The sequence below is a fragment of the Podarcis melisellensis genome, assembly GCF_964234715.1.
Source record: "Podarcis melisellensis genome assembly, chromosome: 2".
Classification (NCBI taxonomy): domain Eukaryota; kingdom Metazoa; phylum Chordata; class Lepidosauria; order Squamata; family Lacertidae; genus Podarcis; species Podarcis melisellensis.
Window position 1 is genome coordinate 93,068,219 of NC_138529.1, and position 16,863 is coordinate 93,085,081.

General features: G+C 43.1%; 1 protein-coding gene across 1 annotated transcript in view; it reads left to right on the forward strand.

Moving 5' to 3' along the window:
• LOC309364393 (contactin-3-like) overlaps window positions 1-16,863 on the forward strand; it is a 165,613-nt gene that overhangs the window by 126,876 nt on the left and 21,874 nt on the right. Inside the window, exons 10-11 of the mRNA XM_081901579.1 lie at window positions 11,938-12,065; window positions 12,885-13,060. Of these exons, the coding sequence (XP_081757705.1) occupies window positions 11,938-12,065; window positions 12,885-13,060 (304 nt within the window). The remainder of the gene's footprint in view (window positions 1-11,937; window positions 12,066-12,884; window positions 13,061-16,863) is intronic.

A 16,863-nucleotide genomic window follows, 5' to 3' on the forward strand; every position in this document is an offset into this window, starting at 1 on the left:
TTTCAGCTGAATTTGAAGAAAGGGGGTCACTAGGTAGGAAATTGTAGCATCCAGGAAGCCTTGCCAGGTTGGAATTTTATCAGCAAAGAGCAGTGGGTGGTTGTTGTTGCAATGTTTGAAGCAAAACTGAAGAGTCCTCAGCTGCCTCATTCAGTTCCTAAGGTGTAATGGTTGTAAGGGGTTACTTGTGCGTAAGTTGCCTGCTAGTTATGTCCGATTGCCTGGTTCACCATGCCTTGGCTGACAGCCCACACTCCGTGGCCGGTCAGTCGCTTGCAGAATCTGTCAGTGGGCGTTTCTTGAACCTTTTCCAGCATAAGAGCTGTTTGACGCCAAGTCTCCTCCTATTTTCCCTGCGCGGAACTCGTCTGCGCAAGTAAGGGGAAGGCAGGGGTGTGCCAGCGCTCTCTCCACTAGTCTCTGATGCAGGGTCTTGGAGACCAGTCTCTAATTCCTCCATCTCCCTCCCTTCTCTACTGGTGTTGCGCTGAATTCCTTCCCCCCTGCTGGTCCCCTCTCCGGCATCACTCTGGAGCCCTGCCTCCGCCTCTCGCTCTGATGTCAGTTCTCTGACATAAGGCAAGTACACAAATCTTGCCCCCTTTCTCCTTTTTTTAAACATTCCCCCAAATATGGGGAAATACTTCCAAAGGAAGAGAAGTTCTTTTAAAAAACACACAACTCAGTGTGGTTCAGCACAGCACTAGGCCAGCAAAGGCATGATGCCTTGATCTAGTTGGGAATACAGCTTCTAATGCAAATAAGGATGCACATCCCATTGAAATGTTCAGTTCACTGCTGACCAACACTATGTTTCCATCTATCTTGTGCTTTTAGATACCTTTTTTTATCTCAACTAAATTGGATAGATCTGAACATGAGGAAAGTTAGGGATAACTGTCAACACCACTAGAACAACAATATCAATACTGAAAATGCAACATCATGAATATCTGTATATCCCCAAATACTAAATTATGTCACCAAGATACTGTCTAGGTCAGTGTTTCCCAACCGGTGTTCCGCGGCACACTAGTGTGCCGCGAGACGTTGCCTGGTGTGCCGTGGGAGGGAGGCGGGCGAGTCGGGCGGCGAGAGGCGGGGCGGAGGCGGCGAGCACACGCGGGGCGGCGAGCGAGCTCCCTCCCACATCCCATCGCCGCTCGCCGCTCGCTTCGGCCGGCCGCCCCGTGCTCCGCGCTGGTGTTGGCCAGCCTTGCACGCCCTTTGGAGGACGCCCCGTGCTCGGCGCTGGTGTTGGCCAGCCTTGCGCACCCGGGGGATCTTCCCCCGGGAGCGCAAGGCTTGCGGGCGGAAGCCGGCAGCACGGAGCACGGGGCGCCCTTTGGAGGCCGCCCCGTGCTCCGCGCTGGTGTCGGCCAGCCTTGCGCACCCGGGGGATCTCCCCCCGGGAGCGCAAGGCTTGCGGGCGGCAGCCGGGAGCACGGAGCACGGGGCGCCCTTCGGAGGCCGCCCCGTGCTCCGCACTGGTGTTGGCCAGCCTTGCGTACCCGGGGGATCTCCCCCCGGGAGCGGAAGGCTTGCGGGCGGCAGCTGGCAGCGCGGAGCACAGGGCGCCCTTCGGAGGACGCCCCGTGCTCCGCGCTGGTGTTGGCAAGTCTTGCGCACCGGGGGATCTCCCCCCGGGAGCGCAAGGCTTGCGGGCGGCAGCCAGGAGCACGGGGCGGCCTTCGGAGGCCGTCCCGTGCTCCGCGCTGGTGTTGGCCAGCCTTGCGCACCCGGGGGATCTCCCCCCAGGAGTGCAAGGCTTGCGGGCGGCAGCTGGCAGCGCGGAGCACGGGGCGCCCTTCGGAGGACGCCCCGTGCTCCGTGCTCGTGTTGGCAAGCCTTGCGCACCCGGGGGGCGCGTGGGGCACCCTGAAACAGAGGGTTCCCCATGCTGCGGACTGTAGCCTGCCGCCCAACGCGCGGGGCGCCCTGAAGCAGAGCGCCCCTCGCGCCAGGCAGACATAGGCCAGCCCCACAAGCTCGGGGGACAGCGGGGAGGCGCAGCACCGCCATCCCACTGTTCCCTGACCTGGTTTTTTTGGGGGGGAAATAAAGGAAAAAATTTTTCCCTTTATTTCCCCCCCCAAAAAGTAGGTGCGTCCTATGGGACGGAGCGTCCTATGGGACGAAAAATACGGTACTTACTATTTCATAATAAAGTAATTATAAAATACTTTCTTTGTGTTTATTTGATGCCTATTAAAGAGAGTTACTTTATATATAGTCAATATAGGCACAGAGTTAATTTTTTAAACATTTTCTAATGGTGGTGTGCCTCGAGATTTTTTTCATGAAACAAGTGTGCCTTTACCCAAAAAAGGTTGGGAAACACTGGTCTAGGTGACAGAATATAACTTGCCTGAAGTTTGTAAAGTTTTGTTCCATGCACTGTGTGTGAGAGGGAGAGAGTGCACAGCTGATTGTGGAAATTAGAGGGGGGAAATACAGTAGAAGCTATATGTTGAGAAAAAGGTGACGTGCTCAGGTAATACTGCAGGCGTAATATCATTTCATACAAACTCACGCCCTTTTCCAACAGTTGGGCGTTTTAGCACAAATTGGCCTTTAGCACAAAACTGATAAGACGTTGTCATTGTCTCTGGAGATTTGATTTGTGCCATAGTGTCATCATAAGCAATATTTGAAAAGTGAGGCATGCACATAAAAGGAAGAATACATGGTAGAGATTTGTGTTAAGAAATGACTGGTGCTTAACAATGGGTCGCCTCCTGTTGTTTTCTAAATAAAATGCATTGTGAAGAAGTTGCAACGCCATAGCAAATCAGCAGATGATACAAATTATTCTGGAGAGTCAAAGTGGTGCCAAGGGAGCTAATAAAGCCAGGCAGCCTAGCAGCACCTTGACAGTTCAGAATCAATGCTGACAAATGCAAGGAAATGTGTGTTGGAAGGGAAAAATTGAACTACTCATGTACAGGACTAGGTTGTAATAAATTAACCTGTAACAGCTTAGACTGGAGCATCACCTGTGGAGAGTTCAATGGAGATATGTGCTCATTGTGCAGCAGCAGCAGTCAAAACAAAGTGAACTGAAAAATGAAGAACGAGATAGAAAATAATACTGGAAATCTCGTTCTGTTGTTACATAAATTGATTTTAATGCCCTTAGACCTTGAATGCTGCACACTGTCCCGATCATCCTAGCTCAGTGATATAAAGAGACTAAGGGATGGCAGGTGAAGATTCAAAAAAAATTGCAAAGGCATCCCTATGAACTGTGAGTAGGAAGAACTCAAGACTGATTTAGTCTGAGGAAGACTAATTGTATGGGAATCTCTAGGTACAGGAAAAGCATTATCAGAAGCTTAATATTTACCTAACTATAGCTTCCATTACTAGGAACAAATGAAAAGCAGTGCATTTAAGGCAGCAAGGAGCTTATGTTGACATATTACCATTAGCATATGGTATGGTTGAACCAACATTGTGGAGCGACTAGAGTGTTCTGTTTGGAACCAAACTGACAAGTTTGTTGTTATCCAGAAGTGTTTCATTGGGATTGTTGAAGGAAAGATGGGACATAACAATTGTTCTAAATGTGCCAGATTCCTGAAAGGATTTAGATAAGTGGGTGGGGGGGGGAATCCAGTATAAATAATTGTCAGTCGTGGTACTTGCACTATGAATGGAGAGCATGAGAAATGATTTTGAAATATACCACAAGAGTTATTTCAGCCAATTAAGGTAATTTCTCATGAAAAGATTTGCATAGCATCAGCATTCATAGTTGCAAGTTAGGTTATTTGTTTCGAGTAGAGTTATCTGTGCAGAAAACTACCGATTATTCCTATGTTCCCTTATTCTCTTTGACAAGCGTTGACATGTCCTTCATTATGACTAGCAACCAAATGGTTTTACTCTGGAAAGGCAAAAGCAATAAGGAAATGCAGAAGTAATGTTGTTTTTACTGCATCCATGTCTTTTGTCTTTGGTACGAGTATCCTAATGTAGGGGGAATGGTTTATCAATTCTTTTTATTTATTTATTTATTTTATCTCAGACATTTCTATGCTGATTTGCCTCTTGCAGTGCACCAGGAAAAAAGTATTCATAAAACACTTCACTGGAATCCTTCCCTAGCCATTATGGTCATACACTGTGTGGCTTTTTGAAAAATAAATAAATAAAAATTGTTTTATTTTCTGTAGAGAGAGCAATTTAGACCAGGAACTGAAAGATGAAACCAGAGACCAACACAGCTTTTATAAAGCCATCTACAAATTTCTGTGACCATAGCCCTTATACTATATTTGGTCTTCTAGGAAGAATTTGTAATACTCTGATCATAAGGAAACCTACCTGTGATTAATTGCTGCGTAGGACTTCTTATCCATGAGCTATCCAACTAAGTCATCACACGAGTAGAACAAATTTTGCTAATGTAACAGTATTCAGCCCTTCTCAGGAAGCCCCTGCACCACTCCCAGGGCAGATTTTGGCATGTGTGGGCTGGGAGCTGGGGTGGAACAAATATTGTTACTTGTTGTTCAAGTAAAAGTGCAATCACTTAGATACAGCCCCAGGGCTTCAACAGCAGCACAATCTTCTACAAGTTTACTCAGAAGTAATCCCTTTAGAGTCCAGTGGGACTTACATGCTGGTAAGCGAACTGCAGCTTATTATACACTGGCAGTGTCCAATTCAATTGCATCTATCAAGAAATGAGGAAGAAGGTAAAATATGCAGAAGCTATTCAGCAAGTTGAAAGCCACTGAATTGACCCTTTTCCAGAGACACATTTGTTTTTAACATTCCATTGTCAAAACACAGTTATTTTTATGAAGTGTTGTTTGTCTAGCCGTATGCCCCTGCTTGAGCTTGCATCATTGCTTTGGCTAGAAAAGAAACCCAGAGGGAAGTTGTTTCTTAAAAATACAGCAGCTGAATTTCTGACCTAAATCTTGCAGTGGCTTATGAAATGAATGTATTAGATTAACCCAGGATTAGCTACTTAATTAAAAGTGAAGTGTGTTCAAAGCAGAATAAAACTGTGTACATTTTGATGGAAGTACTCTAATTCTTTCACTTCTTTGAAGTGGATGATCTGAAGGGCTGTGTAAACCCCCTTGTTTTGGGTGATGGACTGATCTCCATCCCAGCAGGAAGGCTCCCTAGCTCTGCCCTAACTTTACATTTCTTCATAGAATGCAGGGAAACAGTACTTGCACTTCTATCAGCTTCTTGCTTTACCTACACACAAGACTGCTTCCTTGGTGGAAGATGAAGTGGAGATGAGATCAACTTTTTCAAGTGATATTTTGAGCTTCTACTAATATATAGCTACGCTGGAAGTTTCTTCAGGGAAGCTAATTTATAGGGCAAAGCACTCTTAAAATCTGGAGAGCACATAATCCCTGCCCCTTGCTCCACCTTGTACTTTCTTCATACAGTATTATGCTGACCTTTGGGTCAATGTGGAGTGGGGGTTCAGGTTTGAGGCATGCTTGGAGGAAACTTGATTGCTTGGATCCATTCCAGCCTGGTTTCATGGCACTGAAACTGCCTTGGTCGCCCTAGTTGACAGCATTTATTGGGAGAGAGATGGGGAGAGTCAGTCTCTTGGCAGCTTTTGATACTGTCGGCCATGGTATCCTTCTGGAGTGTTTCGGGAAGGCAGGAGGTGCTAAATAGCATGGAGGACAAGATGGAACCTTGTGGGACACAATAGGACAAGTCCTATAATGCCAAAGATTAGTCTTCCATAACTGCTTTCTTGAAATAACCTTGGAGGTAGTACTGGAACCATTGAAGAAGTGCCCCCATCTCTAGGAAGCCTCTGAAAGCTGTTGCCAGGAGTGAAGTGCCATCAATATGCAGATAATATCCAGTCACATTTCTCTGTACCATCTGAATTAGGGGAGGCTGTTAAGGTGAAAGCATCATATGGCTCATTCTCAGACTGGAGAGAGACGGATCTAGTGGGTGAGAAAAATGGGAGGTGCTTCCTCTCTTTTTTGAGTAAGTCATTCAAACTTGCCTTTAAGCATATTCTTGTGCTATTCAGTATCTGTATATGAACTGAGCTACAGTCTCAGGGGATGCGGGTCGCGCTGTGGGTTAAACCACAGAGCCTAGGACTTGCTGATCAGAAGGTTGGCGGTTCAAATCCCCGTGACGGGGTGAGCTCCCATTGCTCGGTCCCAGCTCCTGCCAACCTAGCAGTTCGAAAGCACGTCAAAGTGCAAGTAGATAAATAGGTACCACTCCAGCGGGAAGGTAAACGGTGTTTACGTGTGCTGGTCTGGTTCACCAGAAGCAACTTAGTCATGCTGGCCACATGATCCGGAAGCTGTACGCCGGCTCCCTCGGCCAGTAAAGCGAGATGAGCGCCGCAACCCTAGAGTCAGTCACGACTGGACCTAATGGTCAGGGGTCCCTTTACCTTTACCTTTACAGTCTCAAAACTGACATACTAGTAATCAATGGATACAAAAAGAATGTTGCAGGTTTTCTGTTCCAGCGGTGGTTTCCCAGGGTCACATCAAATGCTACTACAGAGGATGGGATACCTAGGGAGCATGAAAGGCTCTTGTGGGAAAGAGCAGTTTAAAAAGACTTGGTTCACATATGGTACTTCATGCATAGTCCCTCTGGCCTCTGGAACCCTATGTTTTACAGTAACAGAAACTGGTTGCGCAAGAGAGCCATTCTGCTTCCCTTCTCCACTCCTGCCACATACACAAAAATGTAAAACATCCTACGGCCTTGTAAAAGTGATATGATGATGATGATGATGATGATGATGAAGAAGAAGAAGAAGAAGAAGAAGAAGAAGAAGAAGAAGAAGAAGAAATAGAAGAGCTGTCAGAGGCAGCAGCATGCCTCAGAATACCAAATACTTAGAATTTAAATCAGGACACATTTGTTCCCTTAATGTCTTATTTGTGAGCTTCCACTATTGTAGCAGAAATAGTGACTTGGTGGACCTTTGTTCTTTTGCAGTAAACTTCTCCTTATGCTCTAATGGAACCATTCACTCTGCTCTGCTTTCACAACCGTTGCTTTAGGTAGCATAGCTGGAAATAGAATGCTGTGCTAGCTAAAGGGACCTCTGGTTTGATCCACCAAGTCCCTTGGGCTCTTATAAAGATAATAGTTCTGACCTATAATTCCACAGTGTCAGAGCCATGGATTTTGACAGTGTAGATTCTCGTGTTGATATATAATATAATGCCTTGCCTTGGTTTCTAGACCTTGTATACTTACAATATCCCCCCTAGTAGATAAAATGCTGTGAAAACAGATGCATATACTTTTTATCATGTTGCAAAACCATTCTATCTCTATTACACAGGGAGAGAAGTTGCTGTTTCACTGGCAGTTTTAGGATCATATATAATCTTATTGTACAGCCATATTCAATAACTGTCTCACAAGATTCTATTTATAATCCATTATTACTTTGCAGGCACCTAATAACAAGATGAAATTCCTATTAAGGTACTCTGTATTCTGTTTAATTCTAGTATGCAAAGCAAGGTTTCTCCTGAAATATTTTCCTCTGGTGTCTGAAATAGTTCAAAAAAGTTGGGTGATAGCAAAAAAGCCAATTACTTTTGAGCATCAGTATGTTACTCTTTGATTTCTTATACAGTCGTACCTTGGTTGTTGAACGCCTTGGTACTCGTACGTTTCGTCTCCTGAACAATTGAAACCCAGAAGTGAGTGTTCCAGTTTTCTAACTTTTTGGGGGATGCCGAACATCTGATGTGGCTTCCGATTGGCTGCAGGAGCTTTCTGCAGCCAATCAGAAGCCATCCTTTGGTTTCCAAACATTTTGGAAGTCAAATGGACTTCCAGAACAGATTCCATTCAACTTCCAAGGTACGACTGTATTATAAAAGTCATTTCTGCTGTCTTCTGAGTTGTTTTCATCCGTCTTCCCAAATGTTCTTACATATCAATCAGATATAAGCAATTATTCATGGTGCCTCATTGACATCCCAGTTAAACTGGAACAATTTGATTAAACATGTTTTGTTTCGTCCCATTGCAGCTAACATGACAGCATATGTTCAAATCCATAAACTTTAGCTTAAATAAAGGATCTTTAGGAACCATTGATATTTTGGTCCCATATTTATTTCAGCCATCCTGCTATAATTATTTAGGAAGGTTCATATTGAAAATCTGTTCCTTCTGAAAGAAAGGGAGAAAGATTTCCGATTATGTATGTTTGCTGATGTGCCTGTATACTTGATAAGCATGTTATTACGGGGGAGGAGAGGCATTTTGATCCTGGTAGTTAGTGAGGCCGCAGTTCAACTTTCTGCAAATGTTAAGCATTTATTACAGTTTCATCAGTGTCTACCAACAGTTGACTTATAGCTGCTTAAAATTGAAATATAATATCTGAAAGAATAGGCAGAGCTCTTTAGGTACTAGACATTTCAGTAGAGTATTGATAAAGAGAGAACCGTACTGTAATCCATGTCTTTCACTTATAAGTGAAGCATAAAAACTAGGCTATTTCCAGTCATTTTTAAATGAGTGCCATATTAGACTATGTGGGTTATTTTCTCTCTTAAGTCATCAAACATTTACAATTGGACTGGCTTCTCTTTCAAGCAGGAAGGGTTGTTGATAGCAGATATGTCAATGTCTTCTTTGAAAATCAGCTTAGATAGCTGGCTTGTGGCAGGTTTCTTTGCTAATAAAGGCCTTTTTTAGAATACATTCTTTCTGCCATCGATTTGGTTTGTGTATATCAAAAAGGGTGATACTTAAATATAGGCAGTTGAAACATACATTATCAACTCATGTTTGACTCAACTCAGACATTATCAAATCATGTTTGACTTCCAAGTACCTCGAAGTACTCTACATTGTTTATTTTAATTAAACAATAGGCATTGGTGTAATATGCCAGGTCTTCTTTCTGTGCCAACTCAGTGCTGCTGTCAACATTGTTTTGCATTGATGTGGCAAAGCCGATAGATGTGAACCACTAGAATCCTCTGAAAATGGAATTTGAGACTGTGTAGCACCAACCAACCACATACTGCTATAATCTGTGGTGCTTATGAAATGCATCAGTCATTTTTCAGTTCCATTCATAAGCAGCTTTCAGAGGTGCCCTTGAGAGCAAAGACAAATTTGTGGCACAGATTTAATGCACAGATAGCTAACTAGCAGCATGAGAGGTAGATCTAGTCCCAAGGTAAGTTTATGTGTTTTTTTTCTTCCAAATTTTAATCAATTCATCTGGAAGGAAAAGAAGAATACTTAATATAAATTTGGGGTGGAATTCAAAGTAGCACTAAGGAGACCACTCCATCATTGCAAACGTTTCTGCTTGCCATACAATCTCCCCCTCTTCCACCACTTATTGTTCTGGGCATTCTCACAACCCCCTAGACCTGTGCAGGGGGAGAAGAGCAGGGAAGCCCTTTTGCACTAGTGGGACTCATCCTGGTTCTAGCTTTGGTTGAATCTGTGCATTAGTCTGGAAAGTGTAATACAGTGGTACCTCAGTTTTCAAACATAATCCGTTCCGGAAGACCGTTCGAGTTCCAAAACATTTGAAAACCGAAAACTCAATATGGAAGCCTCAAAACGGAAAACTCAATACAGAAAACTCAATACAGTGGTACCTCAGGATGTGAACGGGATCCATTCCAGAGCCCCGTTCGCATCATGAATAGAATGTAAGACGCATCTGTACGTGCGCAGGTCGCATTTCGTCGCTTCTGCGCAAGCGCTTGATGTTATTTTGACCATCTCCGCATGCGTGAGCGGCGAAACCCGGAAGTAACGCACTCCATTACTTCCGGGTCGCTACGGAGCGCAATATTTATCCCGAGGTATGACTGTACAGAACGTTCAACTTCTGAGCATTCAAAAACCGAAATATTTGTCAATGGAGACGTTCGAAAAGCAAGGAACCACTGTATATAGTGCTTTTAATGGTTTTATCCCATTCACTCCCCACTACTGCGGCTTCCTCCACTACCACTTCACCCTTTAGTCTAGCATTCTGTTCCCAAACTGGGCGACCAGATGCCTATGGGAAGCTCATAAGCAGGATGTGAGTCTAACAGCCCTCTCCCTACATGTGATTTCCAGCAACTGGTATTTAGAGGCATAGGGCCTCAAAACACTGGAGGGGGAACAGGAGGCAGTAGTAGTCCAGTGAAGAAGCCAGCAAAGACTCTGAATCAGTCTCTGCTTGTTGTGAAGGCACTCTTGCAGCATGCAGCATGGCTGAAGTATGTGCTTTCCTATTACATCCATTTGTAGCCTGAATTTATTGCTTTCTTACAAACCTGCATGGTGCAGCTGAGTGCTGGATGAGAGCTGGGGCCAGTCACTATCCGAGAATGATAAACTAGGATGGGGGAGAGCTCTGCACTCTGCCATGAGGTCCTTAGAGGAACAGCAAGATATAAATGTTAGAAATAATAAATCCAAAACCCCTTAAGCTCCCTTTATTATTCTGGAGCTCTTTTCAAGAACTTTCTGTTCCACCATTGGGTAAACACTGTAAAGCAGAGATGGAAATGGGCTGAGGAAGTATTATCTCATGCCATTGCTCTTCTAAAAGCAACTCCCAGCTTGAACTTATCTATACTAAAGGGTTACATAATTATTATTTTCTCAGAGGAGTGATTAATTTTAACTTTTTTGTTGCTGCAAGATAGAGCTAAAAGGACAGAATTTAAACTAATTTCTGAAGTCATATATTTTCGGCTTGCATTACCATTTCATTCACCTTTTAGAGGATTGTGCATTAATCATACACCTTATACATAACGTTTTCCCTTCTTGAATATATGTATCTGACTGCTGCTTGTAAAGTATTCTGCAGTTAACAAGACAAAGGGGCCCGGTGCTCCCTGTTCAGTGCCGCACAGTTGCTTTGTCCAGTGCACTTATATATCCAGGTATTGTATACTATGATTATTCCAAACTGGAATATGCCATAAATTGTGGGCTTTAATTTTCCTTCGTTTCCTCCCTTGATTTCTCCGATGCTTCTTCCTCCCTTGACAGTCTTACCTTCTTCCAAAAAATAAAAATAAAAATCCTTCTCCTCTGTAGCTTTATAGTAATATCCATTACCGACTCACAGCCGCTGTGTGTAAAGCCTTTTTCCTCTCCTGTGTGGAACAATCCTGTGATAGTGGTCTTTTCTGACTCTGTAAATTATCCCAGAAGTTGATGGACTCTGCACCCATTAGCCCAGCTAGCATGGTCAATGGCCAGGAATAAGAACATAAGAAGAGCCTTGCTGGTCCTTGTCGTCCAGCACTCTGTTCTCACTGTGTTTAACTAGATGCCAGTGGGAAGCCCAGTAGCAGGACCTGAGTATAAGTGCGCTCTCCCTTGGAAAGGATGACTTTTGTTGCTATCCAACAAGATCTGGAGGGCACTAGAAGGTGGCTCTAAAGAACACTAATCCAGGAGTTTATTTAGTTTGTTCAGGAAGCTCTACTCACTAGTACAGTCCAGAATACATCATCTGAAATTCCTATTATCCAGACCAGCCTTTCTCAGCCTTGAGTCCCCAGCTCTTCTTGAACTTCAACTCTCATCATCCCTGACCCCTGGCCATTCCACTACAATAGGAGTTGTAGTGCATGTTGAGAAAGGCTGACCCGGACTGCTCCTCTCTTTATAACTTTTTCAATAGTTGGAGAATTTTAAAGGTTTTGGGTTACTGTTTTGCTGTGTTTTCACTTCACATAGGCACAGCATCTCCAAGGCTTGTAAATGTAGGGTTGATGAAGCTGCCACATAATTTTCTTACTCTGTAAGAGTAAGGTTGGAAGAGAATGTATTATTTCACTTTCTCTTAAGAACATTAGGGAGCTGTGTGTGTATGTGTTGCAATTAAAGCATTTAAAGAATACACATATTTCTCTTTGCAAAGCTACACTCTTTTTTCCCCATCTCTCTTATTTTTAGAATTTCACTATTAAAAGATGGAGGCCTCCGAATAGCTAATGTGAGTAAATCAGATGCTGGAAGTTATACTTGCCTGGCAGAGAACCAGTTTGGAAAAGCTAGTAGTTCAACTAGCTTATTAGTTACAGGTAATTGTCTATCAGTAGCAAATTGTATGAACTGAGAAATTTGTGAAACAGACATTCCAGTTTTGAATTTTCAGTTTACTTTCAATTAGTACTGCATGCGCAATTCATGTGAAATATGTAATCAGTGCTCTTGCTAAGCTCATAGGAAAATGGTTTTATATATTAGACTGTTTATATTGAATGCTCTATCTTTCAGAGTTTTTTATATGGTGACGTTTCAGCTTTTTCTATGAAACTTTCTGATAGCCTCCATGGACAGCCATATGAAATCTCTGTTGTCTTAATCTTAGTCTAGACTTGACCATGCATTTGTGGAGAGGGAACAGGTTTACAGTTTTGAAATGGAACTAATTTTTGCTTTAAAAATATATATATGACAATTCCATTACAAAAAAAAGCAGGAAAATTGGGTTTGTGTCAAGGACATTACTGGAGATTTTAAATGCTTTATTTCATAATACATAAAAAAGTGCATTCTATATCCTCTGGTTGTCATTCTGCTCAGTCCTCAATCCTTAGGTTTTTATTTCTGCAGTATGTTTATGCCTATATTTTTTCACAGTGCATTCTTGTTTCAAAGGCAGATTTTGTACAGTTTCCGGTTTCATCAGATTTGCCCTGTACTTTTGAGATGTTTTCTAACATTCCTGAAAGATTGGAGATTGGAAAATCTTTGATGCAGGGAAACTGTACTTAAGTCTTTGACTCAGTTTTGTGTGTGTGTTGTATACAAAATTATACTTAAAAACAACAACAACTATGCAGGAAAGTAGAACAGTAATTCAGACAGCTGAAACTGACTCTTCCTGTTCTTCACAGAACCAACTCGGATAACTCTGGCACCTTCAAACATGGATGTTTCAGTAGGGGAAAGTGTTATCTTGCCCTGTCAAGTTCAGCACGATCCACTGCTGGACATTAGTTTTACATGGTATTTTAACAGCGCATTGACTGACTTCAGAAAAGACGCATCTCATTTTGAGAGAGTAGGTGGGGTAAGTTGTAAAGTATTTATTTATCTTCTGGTTGTTATCGTTAACTATAATGGTCATCTGGAAAAGGCAAAAAATGATTTTACTAAACTTAGTACATTTGTAGCTTTTTAATGACAAAAACTATACATAACCATGGAACTGCTAATGATATTGTGGGGTTTGCTGCATATTATTAATGGATTCGACGGTAGAGGAATTTCTGTAAAATAAATCTCACCTTTTTATTAGTTGTAGAAATGTACTTACAAGTGGATTGAATTTACATATTCTCTTTTGCAATAGCCCATCCATTTTGCCAGGATATTATTTTGCTCCACTCATTTATATACCCTTTTTGGGGTTTGAACATAACACCTCCTGTCCCTGGAAGATATAGCTGCTCCTGTTATGTCTAGGATGACTCCTACCATAAACAAAAAAAATCCTTCCAGTAGCACCATAAAGACCAACTAAGTTAGTTCTTGGTATGAGCTTTCGTGTGCATGCACACTTCTTCAGATACACTGAAACAGAAGTTTCCAGACCCTTCTATATAGTGAGAAGGTGGGGAGGGGTATTACTCAGAAGGGTGGTGGGAATGGGTGATTGGCAGATAGCTGTGATGAGCCTGTTGACGACTCTTAACGACTGCAATAGGTCTTACAGGAAAAAGCAAGGGGTGAGAAGGTGAAAAATGGCTTTGTCATGTATAATGAGATAAGAATCCAAGGTCTTTGTTCAGACCAGGACTCTCCATGGTTTTAAGTTTGGTGATAAGTTGCAATTCAGCAGCTTCTCTTTCCAGTCTATTTCTGAAATTCCTTTGTAGTAAAACAGCTACCTATCTGTAACTCCTACCATAAAAACCTTCTTGTAGTTTATGATCTGCTTTGGCGGCTCTGCCACAAAGGTCCGGTTTTCATGTCACAGTAAACCAGAGTATCGCTTGTCATGATTTTCTGAATGTTCTGCCTCCTTAATAGTTGCTCACACCCACTATGTTCCTCTCCAAATTTTTAGATTAGCCCATGACCACAGCTAAGGGATCATAGTTAAGCTATCTTCTTAATCACAACCTATAATCTTGGGACAACCCTTGGCTACAAATCATGTTTGAGGAAGAGGGACCTTAAACCGCAATCCTGGGTTAAGATGGCCCAGTAAGTGGCCCAAAAATGCCTGAGAAGGTGCAATCTCCTCCTTGGCTTTGTGCCAAGCCATGGCTTAGCATGACAAGCAAATGCAGCCAATGTGAGGCTAATTGCGGAGAACATTGGGCAGGGGCTTTGCCAGTGATATACAGTACCAGCTATGGAACTCCCTCCCTAGGAAGGTTAGAGTGGCTTCTTCTTTAGTTTTAGGCAAGCTATTAAAACTTACTTGTGCTTTGTAGCTTTTAATTCTGCCCTTTCTCTTTAAATGTGCAATTTTCTTGTTCCTAATCTGTTCCTCCTAATATTGCTTTAAATTACAGTTTTTGAATTGTGTGTTGCTTGGCTGGTGTGCTTTTGGATCAAAATGCAAATTCATAAATAATTTTATGAATAAATAAGAGAGTCCAAGTACCCATGGAATTGTGCGCTATATTCCCCTATAAAGTTTAGGGCTAAATCGGACCTGACATGAATCACATGATTGTGTCTCCCGTCTCCCCCTTACTAAACATTATGCTTTTTTCTGCTTTTCTTTTGCTGCATTCAGCTGGGGGGGGGGGGAATCCAAATTGGGGCAGTGGGAAAAGGAGCAGGGAGATTTAAACTCTCTGGTCACACTTTTACATCTTAATTGCAGAAACAAAAAAATTGGACTCGGCAAGATTTAAATAAACATTTACAATTTTATTTACAGAGAACCAGAAATATAACAGGTGATAACATAGTATTATGTACAAACAGCAGAATGCAACATTTGATGTAATAAACCAGAAGTTGGGGGAAGTCACAGGGAGGGGGGAAATTGGAAAATGAATGTTAAGTAATGATATTGGATAGTTGTTATCAGAAAAGAAAATCAATAAAAATAGTTTTTTAAAAATAAAAATAAACTTTCTGGCCACACTGTGGCACCAATGGTAGCCTCGCTCCCAGGTAAAACAGCAGTCAAGAATGAACTCTCCTCTTGTTATAATGAAACTATCGTTTTTCCTTTTTTTTTCAAATAAAAAAGACTAAAATTATAATGAAGTTATATCTAATTATAAGACTGGATTGTTTTAAAATGCAATGTTGGTACTATACAGCTTTATTCCACTAATTGCTAATGGCAGGAATCCAAAGCACGGCATGTAGTGTTCCACATACGTGCGTGGGCCAACTTTTTTCACTTCCAGTCTGCCAGCAGTCAATTCCCTCCCACCTCTTTTAAAACAAACAAACAAAGCAGAGGTTTTGGAAACCTCTCCAGCACAGCACCTCTTGAGGCCTTGAAGAACTGGGAGGCGGGGAGGGGCAGGGAAATCACATTACCATCATACCTAACTTAGACCATTTCAAACAAAACCTGGCCTCTTTTCAGGTGGCCGGGTGTCCTACCCCAGTGTTAAGCATCGTTTGTTAGAATTGTTTTATTCAGCTTTTATTTTAAAGGGCGACGTCTTAACGATTAGCTGACAGGGGCTGATACAGTGAGTGTTCTTTCAGAATGAGACACAGCTTACTGTCTCCTGCCTAATTAAACTTCTTACCCTGGTTTCTAGCACCTGAGATGCAGCACCCATCTTCTGCAACTAGTACTGCAGGTCTTTTCAAGCCAAAAGAAGAAGTCTTGGGATCAGCTTGTGTCACCGCATCCTATTACGCTAGGCTTTCAGTTCTAGCCAGCGCTGGCTCCTTGACTTTTAGAACTGCATTGCTTGAGAGCAGGGTAGCTTTTCAGAGCACGTATGCCATGAAGCTGTTGAGGGAAAGAGGGCTGGAATTTCAAAGAGAGAGAAGCTATTGAGAGGCTTGGACGCTTAGACATAAAGACAGATCAAGTGATCGCTGCTTGACATGTGGCAGAAACAAGTTGAACGTGTTATCCCAGCTTCTAAGCCCCACTGTATTTCACCACCTCTGAAATAAAGATATAGGAAAGTGAATGGGTTCCACTATGGGCCCACAGGGTCTAACAAACCATGCGCAAGGACTTTCGCTTGCGCAACAGGGCTTTGCACACATACACACACACCCTCTGAAATTGACTCTTGGGGAGTCAAGTGAACCCCAAGAACAGGGGGGAAAGGGAAGGGGGATCGTTTCACCTAGCAAGCTGCAATACTTGTGCAAACAGACTGATTGGTAGAGGGTGACGTTGAATTCCACTCCACAGTAGACCTGGGCGATATATCAGTATATCACCCAGGACAGCTTTGATGGGCAGACCACAATGACAGCTTCACTCAGCAGTATATCGCTGGTGAAACGGCTGCTGCTTCTGAGTCCTCTTTCCTTCAGCACACTGGGCACTGGAGGAAAAAAATCTGCCGGTGCTGGAGGCAGAAGGACTCAAGCGGTGGCAGTTTCACCAGCAATATACCAGTGAGTGAAATCGCCACCATGGTCTGCCCCTCATACTGGCAGAGGGAGATACAGCCTGTTCCTCCACTTCTTTAAACTGCTTGGCTGAGGAGCATGCCACTGCCCTTGTCTCAGCCAAGCAGTTTTATGGAGCCTCCAACCCACCACCAGCTTGCACAAGCCAACTGCGCAGGGGGGCTCTGCTACAAGTGCTCCCGCTTCCCAGCTGAGGGAGCCTGAACCCAACTCCTGTTGCACGAGAGCAGAAGCTGGATCGGGTCTGCTCAGCTGGGGGGGGGGGTGCTGCAGGCTCCATCACACTTTTCC